Source organism: Podarcis bocagei (assembly GCF_964188305.1).
Source record: "Podarcis bocagei genome assembly, chromosome: 3".
Classification (NCBI taxonomy): domain Eukaryota; kingdom Metazoa; phylum Chordata; class Lepidosauria; order Squamata; family Lacertidae; genus Podarcis; species Podarcis bocagei.
This window is the reverse complement of record NC_138127.1, coordinates 1,982,417-2,006,125: the sequence shown is the minus strand read 5'-3', so window position 1 is coordinate 2,006,125 and position 23,709 is coordinate 1,982,417. Positions and strand designations below refer to the sequence as shown.

General features: G+C 43.5%; 1 protein-coding gene across 1 annotated transcript in view; it reads right to left on the bottom strand.

Annotated features, from left to right (window-relative positions):
- The window catches only part of PCSK2 (proprotein convertase subtilisin/kexin type 2), a 137,466-nt gene that overhangs the window by 103,098 nt on the left and 10,659 nt on the right, over positions 1-23,709 (bottom strand). Inside the window, exon 2 of the mRNA XM_081189108.1 lies at positions 3,602-3,706. Coding sequence (XP_081045234.1) covers positions 3,602-3,706 — 105 coding nt within the window. The remainder of the gene's footprint in view (positions 1-3,601; positions 3,707-23,709) is intronic.

Genomic DNA, 23,709 nt, shown 5'->3' with positions numbered 1-23,709 from the left:
TGCCATTAATCTGATTTGAATTAATTTTATAATGAGATGATTTTAGAATGTTTTATCATTTTACTGTTGTTAGCCGCTCTGAGCCCGGCTTTGGCTGGGGAGGGCGGGATATAAAAAGTTATTATTATTATTATTTCTCCCCCTGCCCTAGAGACATTAGATGCACTCTGGGCCACACAGCTCCATCAAGATCCATTGGGCAAGAGGAGGTCTTTGGAACTGTAGCTTTTTAGTTATGATACATTTTCAGGCAGAGCAGCTGGGTCATTGTGGGTTTCCTGGAAAAGAAATTTGGAGAAAAGGCGCAGGAGGAGGCACACCAGTAATGGACAAGCCAAGGAAGAAAATGAACCATTGATCTTGTAGCATACAGGATCAAATGGCCTGGAGCAACAGAAAACCACTCTTGTTAAGAATCCTCTACGGAAGCTGGTGGTTCTTTGTGTATTTTGTTGTATTTTCATTTTCTCTAACTCCTCACAGGAATAGAAATGCCAGGTGATATTTAGCTCTTCGCCTCCAATAATGGCTTTTGGTTATTGTAAAAGGAATGGAATTATCTTCTCCTGTCTAGTCCAATATTAAAGCTGTATAAATCAGTGCTATGCAGGCCGGGTCTCATTGTGCCTTGCTGCTGAAGAAGTGCAATAGTGTAACTTTCTAGCCTTCATTTATTCCCTGTTTCAGCTTCGGCACTGATTATTAGCTTCCTTTTCTTTTTCTTCCCATGTGTAAATTATGAATCCAGTTCCATCATGGCCCTACAGACCTTTTCTCTGTACGCATCATTTATTTTATGCTTTCTTCTTCTCCACGCAATTGTGTTGGAAGAAATGCAAGAGAAAAATTTCTAAGTCTCAAACTCACAGAGATCCGACAAACTCACTATTCCTGAAGGAGCGTCTCTACCCCCATCGTTCTATCCGGACACTGAGGTCCAGCACCGAGGGCCTTCTGGTAGTTCCCTCACTGCGAGAAGCCAAGTTACAGGGAACCAGGCAGAGGGCCTTCTCGGTAGTGGCGCCTTCCCTGTGGAACACCCTCCCACCAGATGTCAAAGAGAACAACAACTACCAGGCTTTTAGAAGACATCTGAAGGCAGCCCTGTTTCGGGAAGCTTTTAATGTTTGATGTATTATAGTATTTTAATATTCTTTTGGAAGCCGCCCAGAGTGGCTGGGGAAGCCCAGCCAGATGGGCGGGGTATAAATAAATCATTATTATTATTATTATTATTATTATTATTATTATTATTATTATTATTATTCCAGCTATTATATCCCTGACCTCCTCAGAGATATTTCAGTCTGTCTCTGAAGAGGGGTAAAAAAAAAACCTGGTACAATTTTATATTTATTTTTCAATCTTGAAATTGTATATGTTCTTGGGAAAGGATGCAGGCTTCATTAAAACATACCCTGTTGCTATCAAGCATACCTGCATTTAATCCAATTTATCTGTGGCTTTCCTTTATCTGGAATTAATGAATTTAATTGACTGCCAGGGGCTTAGGCTGGTAGAGCAGTTGGTCAGAGGAGATTAAAAATCTCCTGGTTGTGGGTTCAAGCTCCCTGTTGGGCAAAAGATTCTGCCATTGCATGGGGTTGATTAGATGATCCTTGTGGTCTCTTCCAACTCTACAATTCTATGATTCTATGATTGTTCAAATTATACAATTCAAAGGAGAGAACTAATCTGTGAGAACATATGCAGATCAAGTTGCAGACACCAGAACTTATGCAATAAAGATCAGCTCTGGATCTTGAATGACGTAACATAAATAACCATACATGAGAATATTTGGCTTCACCTGTGGCTTTCCTTTTTCTGGAATTGATTAATTTATTTGTGCTCAAATCTAATCTTTAAACGGATGACCAAGTAATAATGAAACAGTAAATTGTTACGAAAGAAAAACGGGTATGTGAAAACAGAATCAATGGCTCCTGTTTGGGAGATCCTCTAAGGGGCAAATGCTACGCTGAGGTACTCTTCACAATTCACTCTCAACTCCTTTACACAAGTTCATTCCCAGGGAAAGAGAGTAGTGAGTCTTCAGATCCACAGTGGTACCTCGGGTTAAGAACTTAATTCGTTCTGGAGGTCCATTCTTAACCTGAAACTGTTCTTAACCTGAGGTACCACTTTAGCTAATGGGGCCTCCCACTACCGCCACACGATTTCTGTTCTCATCCTGAAGCAAAGTTCTTAACCCAAGGTACTATTTCTGGGTTAGCGGTGTCTGTAACTGGAAGCGTCTGTAACCCGAGGTACCTCTGTACTCTATGGAAGGTATTTTAGTATAAACCCAGTTCTCTTGACAATAGAGATCTTCCACACCCATGAGCATTCTGCATTCTGGACTCATGGAACAATTCATACACATGGAAGTGTTTAATTGGAGTAGCAGTTGGCTTACTGATGACCCTCAGAACCATCCTATTAAGGATTCCAAACCCATTAATGACCCATTCTGTCTCTGAGTGACCCATTCTGACAATGGGACAATACCAGGGAGTATCATCTTGTTATTGTGTAGCATTAGGCAGCTTGAACCTTTGTAGAAATAATTACTTAAGACTGTCAAGATGACCACAATTAAAGGGCAGCTTTCTTAGACCAAGACAATCTGAGCCAATGTGGTGCAGTGGTTGCAGTGTTAGGCTGGAGAGATGCAAGTCCAATGCCCCACTCAGTCATGCAGCTCAGTGGATGACCCCTGGCCATCTCTCAACAGAACCATCCTCGCAAGCTTGTCGTGAGGTTAAAATGGAGGAAAGGATAACTGTGAAAGTTGCCTTGAGCTCCTTGGAGGGAAAGGAAGGATATCAACGTCATAAACGAAAGAGGATATTTACAAAGATGAAGTTGTTATGGATCGCGGAGAAGATTTCCTGAATTGTTATTTTTTAGTTTTTTATTTATACTTTTCAAATTTATACATTTTATTAGTTTTACAATCAATTTGACATTCCAAAATTTGACTTCCTTCCTCCTTTCTGCAGTTTCTAAAATTTATTTTTTAATGTCTGATGCATATCCAACTTCATTTAATTTGCTCATTTAATTATCTAATCTAAATATGTACTCTTATAAACTGCAGGTTATTACACTAATCCTGCTAATGTTTTTATCTGTTTACAATTCATCTGTAAATATTCAATAAGCCATTTTCATTCTTTTATAAAACGTTCGCTAGCTTGATTTCTTATTCTTCCGGTAAGTTTTGCCATTTCTGCATATTCCATAAGTTTTTGTATCCATTCTTCCTTTGCTGGAACTTTCCACTTTGGGGCAAGTAACATTCTTGCTGCTGTAGTCGCATACGTAAATAAATTTCTATACAATTTAGGTAGTTCTGTCCCTATAATTCATGAATTTGACATGTAGGGTAATATTCCCACCACGTGGAAGTGATGCCAAATTTTTCATGTAAAGCTGCCTTATATTGATGGGCCAATTGCCTAACTCTAACCCATCCATTCAAATTGGCAGTGGCTTGTCAAGGCTTTGGAAAGTCTTTCACTGCCTTATACCACATGTCAAACGTTTGATTTCAGATTGTAGCTATAAGATGGAAAACCATTAAGAGACAACTTACCCTGGGGTCTTTTTCTAAGCGAAGCTGGTGCTGAAGACTGCGTCGCCTCCGCCCCTTGGACATCCCGTTGTGGAAAAAATGGTACCCATCCTCTACAAAGGGTAGCTGGGGAAGATTTTGAACAGTTAAGTATTAGATAACATGCTCGTACTGACCATCATGATAATCTACAATACAATCTCTATAAACAATGGGTCAAATGGGGCTGGGCAACCTTAGACCTATGGGATCTGTCCTTAGGATGCTCCTCACACTTCCCCGTAGGCCATGACCCTCAATGACCCTGCTTTGAACACTCCTTCTGTGTTTTTGCCTGGCTGGAACGTTGACCTTGAATTCTGATCATGCCTCTTGCCCAGTGATCTGGGTGGGGTGGAGGAGAATAAAGAGGAATTTATGAGTACAGTGGTAGCTTGGTTCTCGACTTAATGCATTCTGGGAGTTCATTCGACTCCCAAAACTGTTCAAAAACCAAGGCACGACTTCCGATTGGCTGCAGGAGCTTCCTGCACTCAGGCAGAAGCTGTGTGGGATGTTCAGCTTCTGAAAAACATTCGCAAACCAGAACATAGCTGTCAGCTTTCAGATTTGAAGATAAGGGATCAGCAGCCTCACCTGTCCCAGGGACAGTCTACGGGTTATCTAACAATCTGGGATAGCAGTGGGAAGCAGCGGCAAACGGCGCTGGAATAAGGGAATTTCCCGCAAAAAAAGGGAAGGTTGACAGCTATGAACCAGAACATTTACTTCTGGGTTTGCAGCATTCGGGAGCCAATTTGCTTGGCAACTTAGCCATTCGAGAACCAAGGTACCACTGTACGTACAGAAGCTAGCCTAATGCACAAAGGCAAAGATAACATTTGTTGTTTTACCAATTTTGTCTCTGGCCCCACCCACAAATGGCATGCGGTTGCACAGCACCAGATTTAGGGTGGTATTGGAACTTCCCACACACAGGGCACTGTGCCAAGGGAGTAGAAAATTGAGATGACCCATAATTGAGAAGATCCAATTTTTTTGCCTTGCACAGGGTGCTATATTACAAAAGTCTGCCCCTGGGTTGTTTAGGGGCCGTCCTGAAGGGAATAAAGCTCTTGGGTTGAGAAGCATTCTCTACTTCCAGAGCAGAGCATTCAATCCCTCAAAGAGTCCTGCATATTATAACCCAGAGGGGGAAGCAATAAAACTAATATCATTAAGACCAAATTGAGTCTTCAGGCAAGAATATCACACTTGTGCATGTGTAGCTGTGGCAACATAAACAGCAGCCTGCTTCTACATCTCCACAGCAAATTATGGTTATGGATATAGTACCATCCGTGTACATTTTGCTTCACAAACGCAGAAGAAAATGTTACGACCCTGCCTTGAGGAGCTTACAATCTAAAATTAAAAAATTAAAGAAAGGCAAGGAAAGCCCATAAAAGTCTAAATCAGTTAGAATTTTGCTTTTAAACGAATACCTAGTTCCTGACTATGCTAGAAATATGGCGATATATACCGTATTTTTTCGTGTATAAGACTAGGTTTTCTTCCTAAAAAATAATGTCAAAAATTAGAGGGCCATCTACCCCCTTTTTCTTAAATCTGAGTCTCCAAAAATAGGGGGTGTCTTATACATGGGGGTGTCTTAAAGATGGGAAAATACAGTAAATCTTGCATGGCATGGGCTGTTTTGATTTTCCACCAAAGGAAATGAAATCCTCCTCTATCCCGCTCTATTGGTCATAAAAAAAAATTAGTACATGGATCCCACAGGACACCTTGAATGTTACAGATCATTGGGAGCCAGGTCTGCCCAGCACTGAACATAAATCTGAAAACTTTTTCGTTCCGCTCACAAAACACAGCTAGATGCCTGTGAAAACTGGACATTCAGCGTGGCTCTCAACAATTTCCTCAGATGGAAAGAAGTGTTGACAAGGGTTTTACCTTTTCATAATGAGAGACTGGGAAAATGCGTCACCACCCCATTGCAATTTTTAAAGCCCAAGTTGGGACTGATGGAGGTGATGAGGTCATGCATTCTCCCTGCTTCTGTGCAAGACTAGCATGCAGGAATGAGAACATTCGTTTGAGCGAGGAAAAAGTCCACACAAAAGGTGGCCGTTGCTGCTTGGACACGCTGTTCAATTTTCACGCAAAAGATGTGGAATTAAATCTGCTGTTCAGTGTGCCCCCTTCACAGCTTGGAGTTCCTCTGTAGTCACATGGCAAAATATGCCTGCTATATCTATTGTTAGGGGAATTGCAGGAAATTATTATAGAGGATCTAGTAAATCTACTCAGAGTAGTTGGATTACCATCTCTCCCACCCACTTGCTGCCCACAATTAAATATGATGCAATGACAGTCTGTGTTTGTGGAAAGGAATGACCAAAAATAAATAGTTTGAGATAATAATAATAATAATAATAATAATAATAATAATAATAATAATAATTAAAATAATTTTATTATTTGTACCCTCCCCATCTGGCTGGGTTTCCCCAGCCGCTCTGGGCAACTTACAACACGTAAAAAATGGCAAAACATTAGACAGAAAAAAATTCCCGATACAGGGTTGCCTTCAGATGGGAAGAGGCACAGACAGAGTTGAGTTTTGAGTTATGTGAACTCAATAAAAAGGCATCTAGGAATGCAGAATCTCTCCATCTCTCTGAGGTGAGGAAGCAATTAAGCTGTGTGCCTCCACCTCTGCTCAGTGTCCATATTTGTAAACAAAGTCAAATGTCATAAGCATCCAGTCAAATGCCATAAGAAATGCAATAAATCTTTACTATCTTCTTCTTAGTGAAGAGGGCCAGCCCAATATATTTTACAGCCTGAGGCAATGGGCAAGATGTCATTCTCCCCATTGCATGTACAGAAATTAGCCAGCCTGGCAGCTGAAACTTACTTCAGCACTGATGACCTGACGGCTGGGTACTGCCTTTGGGTTTTTATGATTATGTAATAATAATAATAATAATAGTAATAATAGTAATAATAATAATAGTAATAGTAATAATAATAATAATAATAATAATAATAATAATAATAATAATAGTAATAATAATAATAATATATCCTGCCCATCTGGTTTCCCCAGCCACTCTGGGCAGCTCCCAACAGAATTAAAATCACAATTTACAACACAACGCCTTGGGAGGGCGTTCCACAGGGCAGGCACCACTACCAGGAATTCAGGGGGTTCCCAAACTGTGGTCTGAAGACCAGCAGCCATCCATGTGCTTCATACAAGTGGTCCACAGTGTGTCTACACTAAATATTAATATTGACCGTTAATTATATTTTCATTCCTTCTTTTACTTCTTATATTGTATTTTTGTTTTGTTTTGTTTTAATTTATTTAATCATTTTTTTGATACAGACAACAACCGCAAAAGACATCTACAACAAAAACCATAGCAACAATAATATTTTTGTTTTAATTCTATGGGATTCAAATTGTGATACAATCAGATACAGCGCAAGAAACAAAAGAAGCAATCGAAAACCAAACAGCATATCACAACTGCTGCAACAGGCAGTAAAATCATTAAGCGGTCTGCCAAGACCCTCAGTGACTTTTAAGTGGTCCATGGAGGTGGAGATTGGCACTAAACATTGTAACTGAAAACATTCACGTGCACAGCCTGGGAGTCATTTTGGACACACAGCTGTCCATTGAGGGGCAGGTTAATTCTGTGTCCAGGGCGGCTGTCTACCAGCTCCACCTGGTACGCCGGCTGAGACCCTACCTGCCCACGGACTGTCTTGCCAGAGTGGTGCATGCTCTAGTTATCTCCTGCTTGGACTACTGCAATGCGCTCTACCTGGGGCTACCTTTGAAGGTGTCTCAGAAACTGCAATTAATCCAGAATGCGGCAGCAAGACTGGTGACTGGGAGTGGCCACCAAGACCACATAACACCGGTCCTGAGAAATCTTCATTGGCTCCCAGTATGTTTCCGAGCACAATTCAAAGTGTTGGTGCTGACCCTTAAAGCCCTAAACGGCCTCGGTCCTGTATATCTGAAGGAGCGTCTCCACCCCCATCGTTCAGCCCGGACACTGAGATCCAGTGCCGAGGGCCTTCTGGCGGTTCCCTCATTCAAGAAGTGAGGTTACAGGGAACCAGACAGAGGGCTTTCTCGGTAGTGGTGTCCACCCTGTGGAACACCCTTCCTTCAGATGTGAAGGAAATAAGTATCTACAGTGGTGCCCCACAAGACGAATGCCTCGCAAGACGGAAAACCCGCTAGACGAAAGGGTTTTCCGTTTTGGAGGTGCTTCACAAAACGAATTTCCTATGGGCTTGCTTCGCAAGACAAAAATGTCTTGCGAGTTCCTGCGGGTTTTTTTTCCTTCCCCCTCCCTTTTTCCCAAGCCACTAAGCCGCTTATCAGCTGATCCTAAGCCGCTAAGCCGCTTAACAGCTGATCTGCTAAGCCGCTTATCAGCTGATCCGCTAAGCCGCTTAACAGCTGATCAACTAAGCCGCTAAGCCGCTTATCAGCTGATCCGCTTAGCCCGCTAAGCCGCTAATAGCGCTAAGCCGCTAAGCCGCTAATGGGCTTGCTTCACAAGACGAAAAAACCGCAAGACGAAGAGACTCGCGAAACGGATTCTTTTCGTCTTGCGAGGCACCACTGTATCCTATCTTTAAAAGACATCTGGAGGCAGTCCTGTTCAGGGAAGTTTTTAATATTTAACGCTGTACTGTTTTTAACACTGATTGGGAGCTGCCCAGAGTGGCTGGGGAAACTCAGCCAGATGGGCAGGGTATAAATATTATTATTATTATTATTATTATTATTATTATTATTATTATTATTAGAAAATAGTACCCCACCCCCCCGCAGAAAGAAACGAGTTATCTGTACAAAGAGAGGTTCTTTTGCTCTATGACAGCCTCCCCCAACCTTGTGATCTCCAGATGTTTTGGGCTTCGGTTCCCATCAGTCCCAGAAAGCCTGGACTAATATTCAGACTAATATAAACATTTGGATGGCATCAGGTTGAGGAATGTTGCTCTGCATTTACAGGATCTATCTTTCTCAACTTGTACTAGGAAAAACAGTTGCATGAACCCACTCTAAGCCAGTCTCTTTTGGATTTCAGCTATTTAGATGGCTGCTGAAAAAATACCCTGTCTACCGAGGGACCCTGCAATTCAGCCAGACTGCTAAGTCTGAGATAAATGGCACATATATTCCTCCTCACTGAGGCTGCTCTTATGGAACATTTTCAATTGCACCGCACGTCTCCATGCTATTTCTTGCTCAGAATAATTCATAACCGCCTGGTTAGCGACTCATCTGCATTTTCAACCCCATTTTTATCGGTGTTATCGTGCTACCCTCTTTCAAATTACAACAATAAAAAAGGACTGTGACCTATTTGGCTAGTTCCTAACAGAACACTTCTGATCTTTTCTGCACAATGAGAAAAGTGGAAGACAGGGTGTAACATGATTGCCTGTGATTCTACAAAACGATTAACCTTGAACGATGCATTGTCACACCTTTCTGGCATGTCTGAAAAGCCACAGAAGCCATTTTAGTTAGCATTTCTGTCTATTTCACTGGCCTTCTAATTTCTTTTGAAAACAGAAATCCTCCTCTTTAAAGGTCTTGTTCTTCTAGGTATAATCCTAAAATAAAAGCTGTTGCAGCTTACAAATTCCTCTTTGGCCTTATGTAATATTAGACAGGAGTGCCTGGCATGCTCTGGTCCATGGGGTCACGAAGAGTCGGACACGACTAAACGACTAAACAACAACAACAACATTTCTAAAGACAAGTTTCAGTTAGTAATTCATACATGCTTGATTTCAATAAACCTGTTGAATAATCAAAAAGTAGCAACTTGCTATACTCAGAAAGGGATAGGCAACGGCAAAGGTAAAGGTAAAGGTAAAGGGACCCCTGACCATTAGGTCCAGTTGTGGCTGACTCTGGGGTTGCGGCGCTCATCTCGCTTTATTGGCCGAGGGAGCTTCCAGGTCATGTGGCCAGCATGAATAAGCCGCTTCTGGTGAACCAGAGCAGCGCACAGAAACGCCATTTATCTTCCCGCCAGAGCGGTACCTATTTATCTACTTGCACTTTGAAGTGCTTTCGAACTGCTAGGTTGGCAGGAGGAAGGACCAAGTAACGGGAGCTCACTCTGTCGTGGGGATTCGAACCGCTGACCTTCTGATCGGCAAGCCCTAGGCTCTGTAGTTTAACCCACAGCGCCACCCGCGTCCTTTAGGCAACGGTACTAATGAGTTAATTGGTACTAATTACTTTAGTCATTTCTATATTAGTACTCTATATTTTTGTATATTTTCTTAAAAACAGATGGCCTTACAGCAGGTGTGGGGGAACTTTAGTCCTCCAGATGTGACTAAACTACAATTCACATCATCCCTGGCCATTGTCCATGCTTGCTGGGGCTGATGGGAGTTGTAGTTCAGCAACATCTGGAAGGCCAAAGTTCCCACAAGAGCTAAGGCCCAACACGATGAGAAATCCTTAAAAATAACACGACACAGAAGTCTTGATTCAGCTTTATCACACATTACATTTAAAGAACTCTTTGGCCACTTCAACAGTCATGGCATCCTGGGAAATGCAGTTTGCCAAGGGTGCTGGGAACTATAGCTTCACAACAAACTACAGCTCCCAGGATTCCTTAGAGGAAGCCGCATCTGTTAAATTGGTAGAATGCATGGTGTGAATGGGACTTTTTTGCAGCTGCCAGGAAGGCATTCATGTAGCCTCTGATGGACCATCAGTGATGTCACAAATCAGCTTCTCAGTGGATGATGGAAGCAGAGAGAACAAAACTCAGCACCTTCTGCTAAACAGCTGATCAGCTTACATGGCTTCAAAAGGCCTCTTGCCAACAGACAAAAGTGTGGATTTTTAAAATTATTATTAACCATAATCACTAAGTTTCAGAGGCAAAATGTCACTCAATGTCAATCATTTCGGTAGCAGCAGCAGGAAAGCTGACTGAAAGTATTTGCCTGTCCACTGTGGGTGATGGGAAGCTAGATTCAATGGATCTTTTGTCTGATCCAACAGATTTGGTCTGATCTTCGTAGACTTTAATTCGTACCATTGCCGGTTTCTTGACTGGTGGCAACCCTGGCAGCTAAATTGTTGGAGAGATGGATGCCCAGCCTTCATTTCTCAAGCACCTCCCTCAGCCTCTGCATGCTTATACCTCCTTGCCTGGTTGCTGTAAGGATATCTTGTACTTCCTTGAACACAAATAATTTATAGGTTGAAAAGCTTCCTTCGGTGCCTAAAACCAGAAGACTGAAGATTCATACCCATTGTCTGAGAGTGACTCCCCCAGTTTCAGCTGCATTGATTACTCTTTCCTAAGGATGGCAACAATTAAGCTCTAATTGAAATCCACACTTTTTATGATCAGTGGTTAATGGCTTAATTAATCCTGCCAATCAAACGAAGAGCATTTGCTTCGTGTTTTAGGTTTTAAGGGCTAACTGCCAGGCTATTTATCCCTCAGAATACTGGGAAGCAAGTTAAAGCTCACGCTGAACAAAGCTTTGTGGGTTCTGTTATTCGCCCACGAAAGAAAGGTCACAGCATCTAAAGCACGTCAAGGATTTTGCAGAAGAAGAGAAATATTTTTAGGCACGAACAATGTGGACTTGAAAATGCTTTACATTTCATCATCCTCGTGTACCGCAGATGTTTTTCATGGACGGAACAAGTTGCTCACCCCTGTGAAGAAGGATTTTTGTCTGGCACTCAGCTAGCACTATGAAAAATGTTAGGCAGTGGTGGCAGCACGAACCGATGGCTGGTGGTGCTTTGCAAAAGTCATACATTCTGATATGATCAACATCATCCATTATACAAGCAAAAATTGGTAATGGCAGAGGAAGAATAACATATTTAGGGTTATTAGCTATGTTGTTTTGGGGGACATTTAACAAAGCCAAGCCGTTGTAAGGTAAAGGTACCCCTGACCATTAGGTTCAGTCACGAACTACCCTGGGGTTGTGATGCTCATCTCGCTTTACTGACCGAGGGAGCCGGCGTGTGTCTGCAAACAGCTTCTGGGCATGACTAAGCTGCTTCTGGTGAACCAGAGCAGTGCACGGAAATGCCGTTTACCTTCCCGCTGGAGTGGTACCTTTTTATCTACTTGCATTTTGACGTGCTTTTGACCTGCTAGGTGGGCAGGAGCAGGGACCGAGCAATGGGAGCTCACTCCATCGCGGGGATTCGAACCGACCTTCTGATCGGCAAGCCCTAGGCTCTGTAGTTTAGACCACAGTACTTACCTAGTCACATTGCTCCAAAAGAGCAACCATTGTAGTGAGAGACAGGACAGTGTTTTGGTTAGAGTGTTGGACTAGCACTAGACAGACCCAGGTTCAAATCCCATTCAGACCTGACATTCACTTGACCTTGAGCACTTTACTTTACTGCATTTTAGCCTAAGCTACCTCACAGGATGTTTATAAGCATAACAGCTGGGGGGGAGAGAAAAGAGAAGAAAAGGACTTTGTATGCAACCCTGAGTTCCTCGCAGAAATGGTCCGGAATTTTCTGGACATGCAGTGCTACCTCACTGTTACATGCACTTCAGGTTACATATGCTTCAGGTTACAGACTCCGCTAACCCAGAAATATTACCTTGGGTTAAGTACTTTGCTTCAGGATGAGAACAGAAATCGTGCTCCGACGGCGCGGCAGCAGCAGGAGGCCCCATTAGCTAAAATGGTGCTTCAGGTTAAGAACGGTTTCAGGTTAAGTACAGACCTCCAGAACGAATTAAGTACTTAACCTGAGGTACCACTGCATACATAATGCTGCAGTCCGGGCGAAAATCAATGAAAATATCCGGGGAAATCCGGGTGCCCATGTTGGCAGTGTCGTTTTTACCGATTTCCCATAAAAAAATAGCTCCAAAATGGCGATTTTGCGCTAAACTAAAAACTTCACCACCACCACCCCCCAAAAAGAATTCAACAACTTTGCCAACTTTCTGCCTGGATTTTCACTGTTTGAAATACAGCAACCCTGGCTACTGTACAAATATAACAGCCACCACCATTGCTCCAGCCACGTCATCTGGTCGAACCAAGATTTCGCCTCTCACTCTGCTCACCGTGACCCTGCAGCCCCCTGAAATTTGCACACAAAGGAATATGACCCTTGAGATGCAAAACATTCCCCAACCCGTTTTAGAGATTTGTGTGACGCATGCCTGAGAGCGCAAGTAACCAGCCATAAGAAGAGGAAAGATGTGTGAGCATATGAAGGAGCCATTTTTAGCACCAGCAGCATATGGTTCCTGAGAAAAACGAAATGCCACCCGTCACATTCCCTCTGCCGAGTGGCTCCCTACCAACAGTGCTGCGCAAGGAACATGCTTAATTATTTAGATAACGAAAGTAAATATAATTCCAGCAGCAGATGACATCCTCACTGTTCCCCCAAATGAGACTGATATTTTTTATTGGTCTTATGTATCCTCCCTCCAAAGCACCCAGCAGGGAGATAAGAAAGGCTTTGGATGACTTCACGCATGATGTTTCTCACTCAGTGATGAGCTGATGGCTTCTGCATATAGGGAAAAAACATCATACAGCACAAATGCCGCATGGCATACACACTTTTCCAGCCTGATCCTCAATAGAAGTAGCTTGTGTCAACTCCAGGTTTTGGAGGGCTCTTGGACAAGACAGAAACCCACCCATTTCCCCCAGCTACTCCTTGCCTTCCTTGTCACTGCTCCCACTTGTGAGGCAGAAAGCCAACCAGCTGTTAGGGAAATTGCTGAGGAGAGCTGCACTGAGGAAGAATGGTGGAAGCCACCCCCTCCCCCTGATCCTGATCCTGTTCCTGAATCTCCCCAGGAGCAGGAGGACAGTATAGATTTAGAACAGTGGTTTGCAGAGGGGCATGGTTCAGAAGGCAGAAGCTGGGAAATACTGGATGGGGAACAGCTAGGAGAAGAAACACTGGGAGAGAGAGGGTTAACAGATTCATAGTTTTTGGAAAGCATTCCTCCAGCGCCCTCCCCAAGATTGAGAAGAGCTCAGAACAGAAAGCGCAGAGGGTACAAGCTCAGATTACAAGACATAGGAGTGATGTAGATTAATAGGGATGGAGGGGGTATGAGCCTTAATTGGGAGCACTGTCATTCTAGGTAGATGGGTTCTTTGTCTCTCACTGTGATTATTAAAGAATCTAACTGGTAAGACTTTCCATTCGTTTGATCTCTTCTTATTTACTGCCATGGGGGAAGAAGCCGATTCCCCAAAGCCTGACACCAGCAAACAAGCAGCATCCACTACTACCACTCCCCACCACCGCAGTTGCCTAAGCCAGAGCAGGAGGCAAGAGAGTAAGCAAACACGGGCAATGGGAAAAGAAGGAACATGGTCCAGGGGGCTGCTGCCAGTGGCTCTCCTGCTCAGATGTGGGCCCTCATCAGACGCATGATCACGTGACACCAGCCCTTGAAGTTGTTCATTTATTATTTATTTATTTATTTATTTATTGAATTTATATACCGCCCTATACTTGGAGGTCTCAGGGCGGTTCACAGAATAAAATCACAATCTATAAAATCAAAATCAGAACAATAACAACACCCCCCCCCCAAAAAAGAGCCACATTTTAAAAGGGTTTAGGATGTCCATCAGGTCAACCCAAGCCCTGGTTAAAAAGGAATGTTTTTGCCTGCCGCCTAAAGGTGTCCAATGAAGGCACCAGGCAAACTTCCCTGGGGAGAGCATTCCACAGATGGGGAGCCACTGCAGAGAAGGCCCATCTAAAGGTGAGAAATGGGACTCACAGCATTCTCCTGATCTACATCCCTAAACTGGTTTGGGCACTGACAACTCAAAGCTCAAGATGAATTCACTTTCCTAGGCATCCTGTGGGTATCCTGTAAAGAGAGTGCTTGAATACTGTAGCCAGAATAGCACCCTCTGGAAATTATAAGACAATTCTCATCATCTCATTGAAAGAGATGGGTTTGCTTAATGTGGAGAAGGGATGTTTAAAAGGGAAACATCAAATACCACATACTAATATTACTATGGAAGGAACATCAGCATGCTGAAGGATTTTGTACCTTGGCTGTCCTTTGAAAGATGGACCCTGGGAGGCAGGAAGGGGAGAAAGACAATGCAAGATATTACCCTCTCCAGAGGGCATGCTTAATGCTCCCATGGTGAGAAGCTACAGTCACTTATCTTCACTGTTACAAAACAGTGGGTGGAGTCATAAAGATGCCCAGAAGGGCTGCCTGAAGCCTTTAAATTATTCCTCATCTTAATCTTTTAAATGTTCCCTAACAATGCCATGGAGCATTACCAGCACAGAATGCAGATGCTGATGAGAAAGTCTACTTACATCTCCATCTACTTTTTCTCTCACTCGCTGAATGATCAAACCAAAGGAGATTGCTATGCCTCTAGAGCCCTAGCGACCAAGGAGCCAGCAGAGGGAGGTGTCACAATGAAGGGTGTGTCACAAGGACCTCCGCAACCTAGCAACCACCAGCACTCAACTGACACTCCTCTCAACTGACACTACTAAGTTTCCTTATATGGCTTTTAATCCATGTTCAGCTTTTTACAAGTATGCAAAATGGTATTTATTCCTTTATATTCAAGCTTCCATTGTTCCTGTGCATTAGCTATCTAATCTATCTCTCTGCCTCTTTGGTTCAAATGCCACACACCAAAAGGATATGGAAAGGGCTCTGTGTATTTGAAAATTCACAAAGTGATTCATTGCAGCTCCACAGCAGCCCTCTCCTTCTTTTCAGTGTCATCCTATATTGCTGAACAGTGGAAAACCAGAAATCACCCCTTGCGTTCATGTTATTCATGTTATTACCCTCCTTCACTAGCAGGTCCCAGGGCAAGTTACAACCATCTAAAATTATTATCGTTGTTGTTATTAATTAAATTTGTATACCGCCCTATACCCACAGGTTTCAGGGTAGTTCACAGGATAAGATCACAATATAAAAATACAAAATACATAATAAAAACAAAAACAACCCAATAACCCCCCCCCAACACATTTTAAAAGGACATTAGATGTCAATCAGATTGACCAAAGGCCTGGTTAAAAAGGAACGTTTTTGCCTGGTGCCTAAAGGTGTACAGTGGTACCTCAGGTTACATACGCTTCAGGTTACAGACTCCACTAACCCAGAAATAGTGCTTCATGTTAAGAACTTTGCTTCAGGGTGAGAACAGAAATTGTGCTCTGGTGGCGCGGCGGCAGCAGGAGGCCCCATTAGCTAAAGTGGTGCTTTAGGTTAAGAACAGTTTCAGGTTAAGAACGGACCTCTGGAACGAATTAAGTATTTAACCTGAGGTACCACTGTACAATGAAGGTGCCAGGAAAAATTTCCTGGGGAGAGCATTCCACAGACGGGGAGTCACTGCAGAGAAGGCCCGTTCTCATGTTGCCACCCTCCGGACCTCTTGAGAAGGAGACACACAAAGAAGGGCCTCAGAAGATGATCTCAGGCTCTGGGTAGGTTCATATGGAAAGAGGCGGCCCTTGAGGTATTGCAGTCCTGAGCCGTTTAAGGCTTTGTAGGTCAAAACCAGCACTTTGAATAGGGCTCGGGAACTAATTGGTAGCCAGTGCAGACGGACCACGATCGGTGTAATAGGCTCAAACCATCTTTCTCCGGTGAGCAACCTGGCCGCTGAATTCTGCACCAGCTGAAGTTTCTGCACCGTCTTCAGAGGCAGCCCTACGTATGAGACATTTAGTTACAAGTCACTGTGTGATGAGTGTGCATGCATGATCCAAATTTAAGATGAAAGAAAGAAAGAAAGTTCAAGTAAGTTGTGGTTTCTTTTTAGTTCTGAAGGAATAACCAAGACAGAGGAAAAGCAAAGCACTGCATTACACAACAGCAATACTTCAAGACAAGTGTACACCGTTAATATTTTATTCCTGTAGAATCTAAAGGCCCGCTCTTGATCCTCACAAAGATGGTGTCAGACTCAGAGAAAACATATTTCATGCAGGTGAAGACTTCTGTTCATTTAATGGTTCTGAAGCAGGAGAATATATTATTAGTATTTCCATCCTTCCATCACTGTGATAGAAGGGTTGCCATAATGATTATTATCCATGCTACTATTGAAGGAACTAAAATCTTGTCTTTCTTAAAATGTGGCAATCCTTCTCTTAAGATTGGGTGCCTGTCCAATAGCCTGAATCCTACACTATCAGAATCTTGTTGCTGTTACATCCCCAATTTCTCCATTAAGGAAAGACCCTCACTCAACTGAACTGTGATAGCTCTACTTTACAGTGTATTTTTAACACCTCCAAGTAGTTTATCCAGTCCTCTGCATAGACTTCATTATCGTGTTTATCATCATACCTATTCTTCAAAGGAAACATGCTTTCCTCCTTCACAGAAATAAAATTCTGTTTGCAAAGGGTGGGGGTGAGCAAAACAAAGGCACACAATTCTCTGCTGAATACAGTACAATAAAATGATGTTGGTGGGTGAGGATCCCAGCTCCTTTGATGGCCACACAATTGTTCTGGTACCAGAGATGCTATGTAACTTATTCAAGCAAGACCCCAGCCCCCAGTCTCCAATGCAATACAGAAGACAATTGCTTGGGCTGGTTAGATGTCCTCATGCCACCCTATTCTGTGATTGTTCCATACGCCGGCTCTGACTCACCATCTACTTTGTTTGCCTCCCTGTACATCTTGGAGATTTCCTATAATTAATTTCAGAATGGCTACATGTACAGCTTGCTGCCATTTCCAATTTGCGTCTTCCCCCCTTCAGACAGATGAGCAAAAGTGCATACACATATTGCATCAGGCAATTCCTACTTGCGCTGACTTTGATTCAATCAATACAGCTCATGCATGTCTTGTCACTGATTTGATCACAATGCAAAAGGAATCTTGCTGCTTTTGTGTGATCGCAAGATGATTTCTTTGGGATTCAGTGTGACTATGCCTTGTAAATATTACTTGACCACAAGATCAGTTAATCCCCATACCTGGAAAGAAAATCAAGTCAGGATTTTATTTTATTTTTAATTTTTGTCAGCATCCTTAATGATTTCTCTTTGCATGTGTTGGTTAATCCATTAACACTCTTGTTTTGAAACTAAAGCATATGCAATGGAGCAAAGGCCAAATGCTATGAATGGATCGTTATTCATTATTCTTCACAGAGTAGCACCCAAGCAGCTTTCCTACCAGTGAGCACTCAATAAATAATTGAAACAGGCTTGAATAATACATAGGAGGCTTCCCATCTCCTTTGTTTCAGTCACATCAGTCTCAATGGAAATTCGGCAAGTTTAGCATTATGGATCCTGATGTGGATGACTAGTGTACATAACAAAACAACAGCACATTCTCAAAGCAAATTGCCAAACGTTGACGTTTCCGTTCCCTGTTTTTACAGTTACAGCTGTAAATATTTGCTCAGAAAAGAGAGCTAAATCTGGAGCATATCACTTAGGCTCAGAGGTTGCTGTGCCTTGCAGGTCTTCAGCTAACCGTCTTTTTAAATAAAGTAAGGGCCAGACATCGACACATCTGCACAAGCCATTTAAAAACATGCCTTCCTGTGCCTTCGGCTACTGATCCACTGAGAGACAACTGCTCTGGGCTCTTTGTCAACACTTACCAAGCTGAAGCCATTCCATCTGGCTGCAAAGCAGAGGGAAAGGGGAGAAGCAGATTGCTCTGCTGACTTTGCTGACAGACCACTGACCTTTGCCTCCACCTCAGAAGTCAGTCGCCACTCCAGCAAGCTATCTGAATTGTCTCAGTTCCAGCTGTTTGCTATAAGAGCTGTAGCTTTAATAACTGCTGGCCAAGCTCACTTTCACCACTTCCTTCCTCCTTCATTTTGTGTCCTGTCTTTAAAAATCTAAGCCTACTTTTTATTAAGCAGCCACACTGGGTGCTGTTTTGGCTAAAGAGCAAAAAGCATTTTGAGAGATTGAAGCTCAATACAGAGCTTGGGTGGAGTTAAGCACAGTGCTTGCTTCTTGGTACTGCAGCCATGCACAGTTCTCTTTAAATCTACCAAAGTTATGGAGGGGGGGAGCAGCATTTGCATTGCTTCATCCATTACGCAGGTGGCGCTGTGGGTTAAACCACAGAGCCTAGGACTTGCCGATCAGAAGATCGGCGGTTCGAATCCCCGCGATGGGGTGAGCTCCCATGGCTCAGTCCCAGCTCCTGCCAACCTAGCAGTTCAAAAGCATGTCAAGTGCAAGTAGATAAATAGGTACCGCTCCAGCCGGAAGGTAAATGGCGTTTCCATGTGCTGCTCTGGATTGCCAGAAGCGGCTTAGTCATGCTGGCCACATGACCCAGAAGCTGTATGCCGGCTCCCTCGGCTGATAAAGCAAGATGAGTGCCGCAACCCCAGAGTCGGCCACGACTGGACCTAATGGTCAGGGGTCCCTTTACCTTTTACCTTTTATCCATGATATTTCTATGCTATAACTTTTTGGAGGGGGCCGTTATTTGAGAAAATAGTCTCAAGACTCCAAACAAGCAAGGTTGCTGTAGTAAAATCTTCTGAGGGGCAGATGGGGCTTGTCAACCTGGGAAGGTAGCCCATCTAGGAGAAGGAAATACAGTCTTAGCTTGGTTCTCGAATTTAATCCATTCCAGGAGTCCGTTCGACTCCCAGAACAGTTTGAGAACCAAGGTGTGGCTTCTGATTGGCTGCAGGAATCTCCTGCAGCCAATCAGAAGCCTTGAAAGCCACACAGGATGTGCAGCTTACAAAAATCATTCGAAAACCTGAATGCTCACTTCTGGTTTTCGATCGTTTGGGAGCCAAACGAGTTTCAAGGCGTTTGGCTTCAGAAATTCCACTGTAAAGCAAAGCCCAAAAAAAAGCAGGCAAAAAGAAATAGGCAATTCCACAACAACACAAAGCCAAAAAGTTTTATATTGTCAGTTAAAACAGCACACTTTTGGTTTGTTTTTTTAATCTGCATAAGGAAAGCCAGATGAATAGAGGCTGAGAGAGAAAAATGAGCCAGCATTCTGCTGTGAAGCACAGTGCTTCAAGGGATGTATTGTGCTTCTCCTTGTAACACAGTTCCTTATTCAGCAGTAGTAGAAAGTGCCTTTGGTTTTTCAAAGAAGATTTGAGAATATTTTGCCTCTATTTCAGAGCAGAAGAGCTGCAGCGAAGTATGGATGAGCAGACCAATGATTTGGAGCCTCCACTTCCTGCAACAAATATTTTTGAAGACACATTTCAAGCAATTATGGGGAATTTGTAGCTGTGGTCATTGGCTAGGGCTGAAGGGAGCCGGAGCCCAACAGGAAATGGAGGGTCACAGGTTTGTGGAGAGGTCAGAGTTCATCATGGATGGAGCTCATACTTGCATTGAGCATTCATGCCTTTGCCAAATAAAGGCTTTTGTTTGTAATTAATGCCAATCAATGAATGGCAGCTGTTTCTTGGCTAGCTATATTAGAATTAATCTTTAGTGTGCTGATAAATCGTTGTACCTTTATTACATCAGTCAAGTAAAATAAACACATCATTTTAATGAGTTTCCTAAGCACTAGTTTTTGCATTGTGCTTTGTCTACTGAGATGCTGTGCAATTCATTTGGGAACAATCATGTCAAAAATTAGGAATATTCACTTCAGAGGAACGGTAACATTAAAGAAAGAGATAAATAGGTAGAGGAAATGAAAAGATTTTTTACACATTTCTAACCTCTTTACCTTCATGTAACTACCAAACCATAGTCTATCAGTACATCTGAATGTAGCCAAAGTCTATGCAGACATAACAAAAGCCTATTCACAGATTTAGGACACACAAAATGAAACCATTTCTTCACACAACCAATAGTTAACTTCTGGAACTAATTGCTGCAAAGCGGCTGATAACTGGTGGCTTACATGCCTTGAAGGCAGCCCTGTTTGGGGAAGTTTTTAATGTTTGATGTTTTACCGTGTTTTAATATTCTGTTGGAAGCCGCCCAGAGTGGCTGGGGAAACCCAGCCAGATGGGTGGGGTATAAAAAATAAAATTATTATTATTATGAAAGTGGGGTTAGAGAAAGGCTTTTGACAGCTCTTGGTTGCCTGCCCCTCCTCGATAAGGGTATCCTGTTAAAGGGATCTGGGGGTGTGGATCCTGCACAAAGCCCTCGGGGTGCCCCTATTTGATGTAAGTCTCAGGGCTCCCCCTGTTGGTGGTTTACCCTTAGTTCGCCTCCATGCAGATGGGCAGAAGTCAAGATTTAGCTTGGCTTCACCCAATGCCTAAGCCAAACCGTTCACATCTGTAACCAATAAAGTTGTGGCCTGTTTTAGCCCATGAAGCTAAATACTCGTGTCTGTGTGTTCATTAATCAATAGGAAACTGTAGGGCACAGGGCCTTGGCTCATAAAGGCTTTTGACAGCTCTTAGCCCTCTTGGCTAAATGGAACTTCCACGATCAGAGGTTTGGTACTTCTGAATATCAGTTTGAGTAGCAAACAATGGCTGAGGTTTGACTCTCACTATGTTCATGGGCTCTCCTGAAGCATCTGACTGGATGTTCCTGGAAAGAGGAAGATGGACTAGAAGAATTTTCCACCTGGCCCTGCAACATAGGCATGCATATGTGCCCAAGCACACTCCAATGTTTCAAAAAACCAGGGGTTGTGGCAAGGAGGAGAGTAAGGTAAAAAAAAAGAAAAAGGTAAAGGATCCCTGGACAGTTAAGTCCAGTCAAAGGTGACTATTGGGTTGCGGTGCTCATCTTGCTTTTCAGGCCAAGGGAACCAGCGTTGTCTACAGACAGCTTTCTGGGTCATGTGGCCAGCATGACTAAACTGCTTCTGGCACAATGGAACACCATGATGGAAACCAGAGCACACAGAAACACTGTTTACCTTCCTGCTGCAGCGGTTGCTATTTATCCACTTGCACTGGTGTGCTTTCAAACTGCTAGGTTTGCAGAAACTGGGACAGAGCAATGGGAGGATTCTGTCGCGAGGATTCGAACCACCGACCTTCTAATTGGCAAGCCCAAGAGGCTCAGTGGTTTAGACCACAGTGCCTCCCGCATCCCTAGGAGAGAGTACAGAGCGGCAACCCAGCTCCCTCCGCTTCCATGACTGTCGGAGAAGCAGCAGTGGGAGAGAGACAAAGGCAGAGGGAAGACTACAAAAGGCTGGAGTGGAACTGCAGCTTCTGCCTGTGTCAGACTCTGTCTCATGGCTATGTCTCCATCTAAGTTCCACTTGCCACCTTTGGCTATGCTGGCCAAGGATGGCGGGAGTTGTGGTTCATGTTCAACAGCATCTGGCAAGCCAAAGGTTATGTACTTCTGCCATAGCATCCAGGAGAGGGGTGGGGAAACTCAAGCCTAGGGTGGGACAAATGCCTCCCTGTGGCCATCTCTCTATGCATACATAGCTGTCAACTTACAGATTTGAAAATAAGGGATCAGCAGCCAAAATAAGGGATTTTCCCAGCACAGGTATGTTTGATTTCTGAGCCCCTCCGAGCCAAAGGCAGAAAGCCCAGCCAGCAGCCAAACGAAGCCTCAAGCGGTGGTTCCCACAGCGCAGCAACCCGGCAAAGGGGATGCAGCAAGGAAAACCACCGTCACCTCTCCGCTGGGAAGCGCTGAGCAAAGGTGAGTCCCCAGGTAACGTGGCCGATTTGATCGGCACAAGGCATGCAAGCTCCACCACCCCCCAGTCGTTCTTAGACTCCTTATTGGGTGAGCAACGCAGCCAAGCAACACAGTTGGAGCCTCCCTCCTCCCTGGCTGGCAGGCAGGGAGGGAGAGGAGCTGCTTCCTTTGAAACCTGGGAAATTTAAGGGACATCATCAATAAGGGACAGCAGCGGGACACGGCACTGGGATAAGGGACTTTCCCGCCAAATAAGGGACGGTTGACAGCTATGGCATACACAAGCCACAAACCTTCACCAGGCCTGCTCTACTCCCTCCTTAAGTGCACAACAGAGGCAGTGTCTTTTGCTTGCCCGGATGAAAAGCAGTGTGGACTGTGTATGTATAGAAACTTCAGATATTCGCATGGCTGAAATGCCTCTTGTACATAGATAAGTGTTCTATCCATTGCTCCGCCCCCTTTTGCCTCTGGCCCCGCCTACTCAGAAGGTTTCCCATGAGGGCACAGCTGCTTGACTGGCACTCAGAAAGCTCCACACTAAAGAGATTTATATTACTATTATTTGTCACAGCCAAGGAGACACACAAAGAAATGCCAGTTATTGGCAGCTCTATAGGGGTAGAAGGAAAGCATATGCATATTAACACATCGCAATCTGTTTTAACAACTGAGATTCTTTTAGCAATTAGCAAAGCATTATTTTGCAGTTAGGATGTACACAAGTGGTTTCCCCCACTCCCTCCTTAAGAGTGATATTTTTCTCTCTCTTTTTTAATTAGAATGGAGTGAATCATGCAAAATAATTTGCTTCTTATATTATTGGCTTTGTGTTTGTGAGTAAGCTCCAATTATCTCAAATGTGTTATTTTTTCTTCTTTTTGACATTAAGAAGCCAAAATATTTTTCCCCAAAACCAAATTAGTTGAGTGGTGCCTGTACCAGTGTGAAAATGGGTTCGAATGAGAGAGAGAGAGAGAGAGAGAGAGAGAGAGAGAGAGAGAGAGAATGCAACTCGATAAATTTCTACCATTGGTAGTTGTGAAATACATGTTTTAAGAACTGAACAAAAGAAGACTGGGTTTAATGGCTTGTTGTGGATGGAATGAAACAAGTCAGTTTCCTCCAGGTTAATGGGGACCCGGTGGCTCCCTCAGAGAAAGCCCATATTTGTCTACTCAAAAGTAAACCCCATTGAGTTCAATGGGGCTTACACCCAGGATGCTGGGTACAGCATTACAGTTGGGAAGGGCCATAGCTCAGTGGCAGAGCATTTGTCTTGCAAGCAGAAGGCCTCAGGTTTAATAATAATAATAACAATAATTTATTTATACCCCGCCCATTGAACTGGGTTTCCCCAGCCACCCTGGGCAGCTCCCAACAGAATATTAAAAACACAATAAAACATCAAACATATATATGTATAGAAAGAGAGAGAGAGAGAGAGAGTA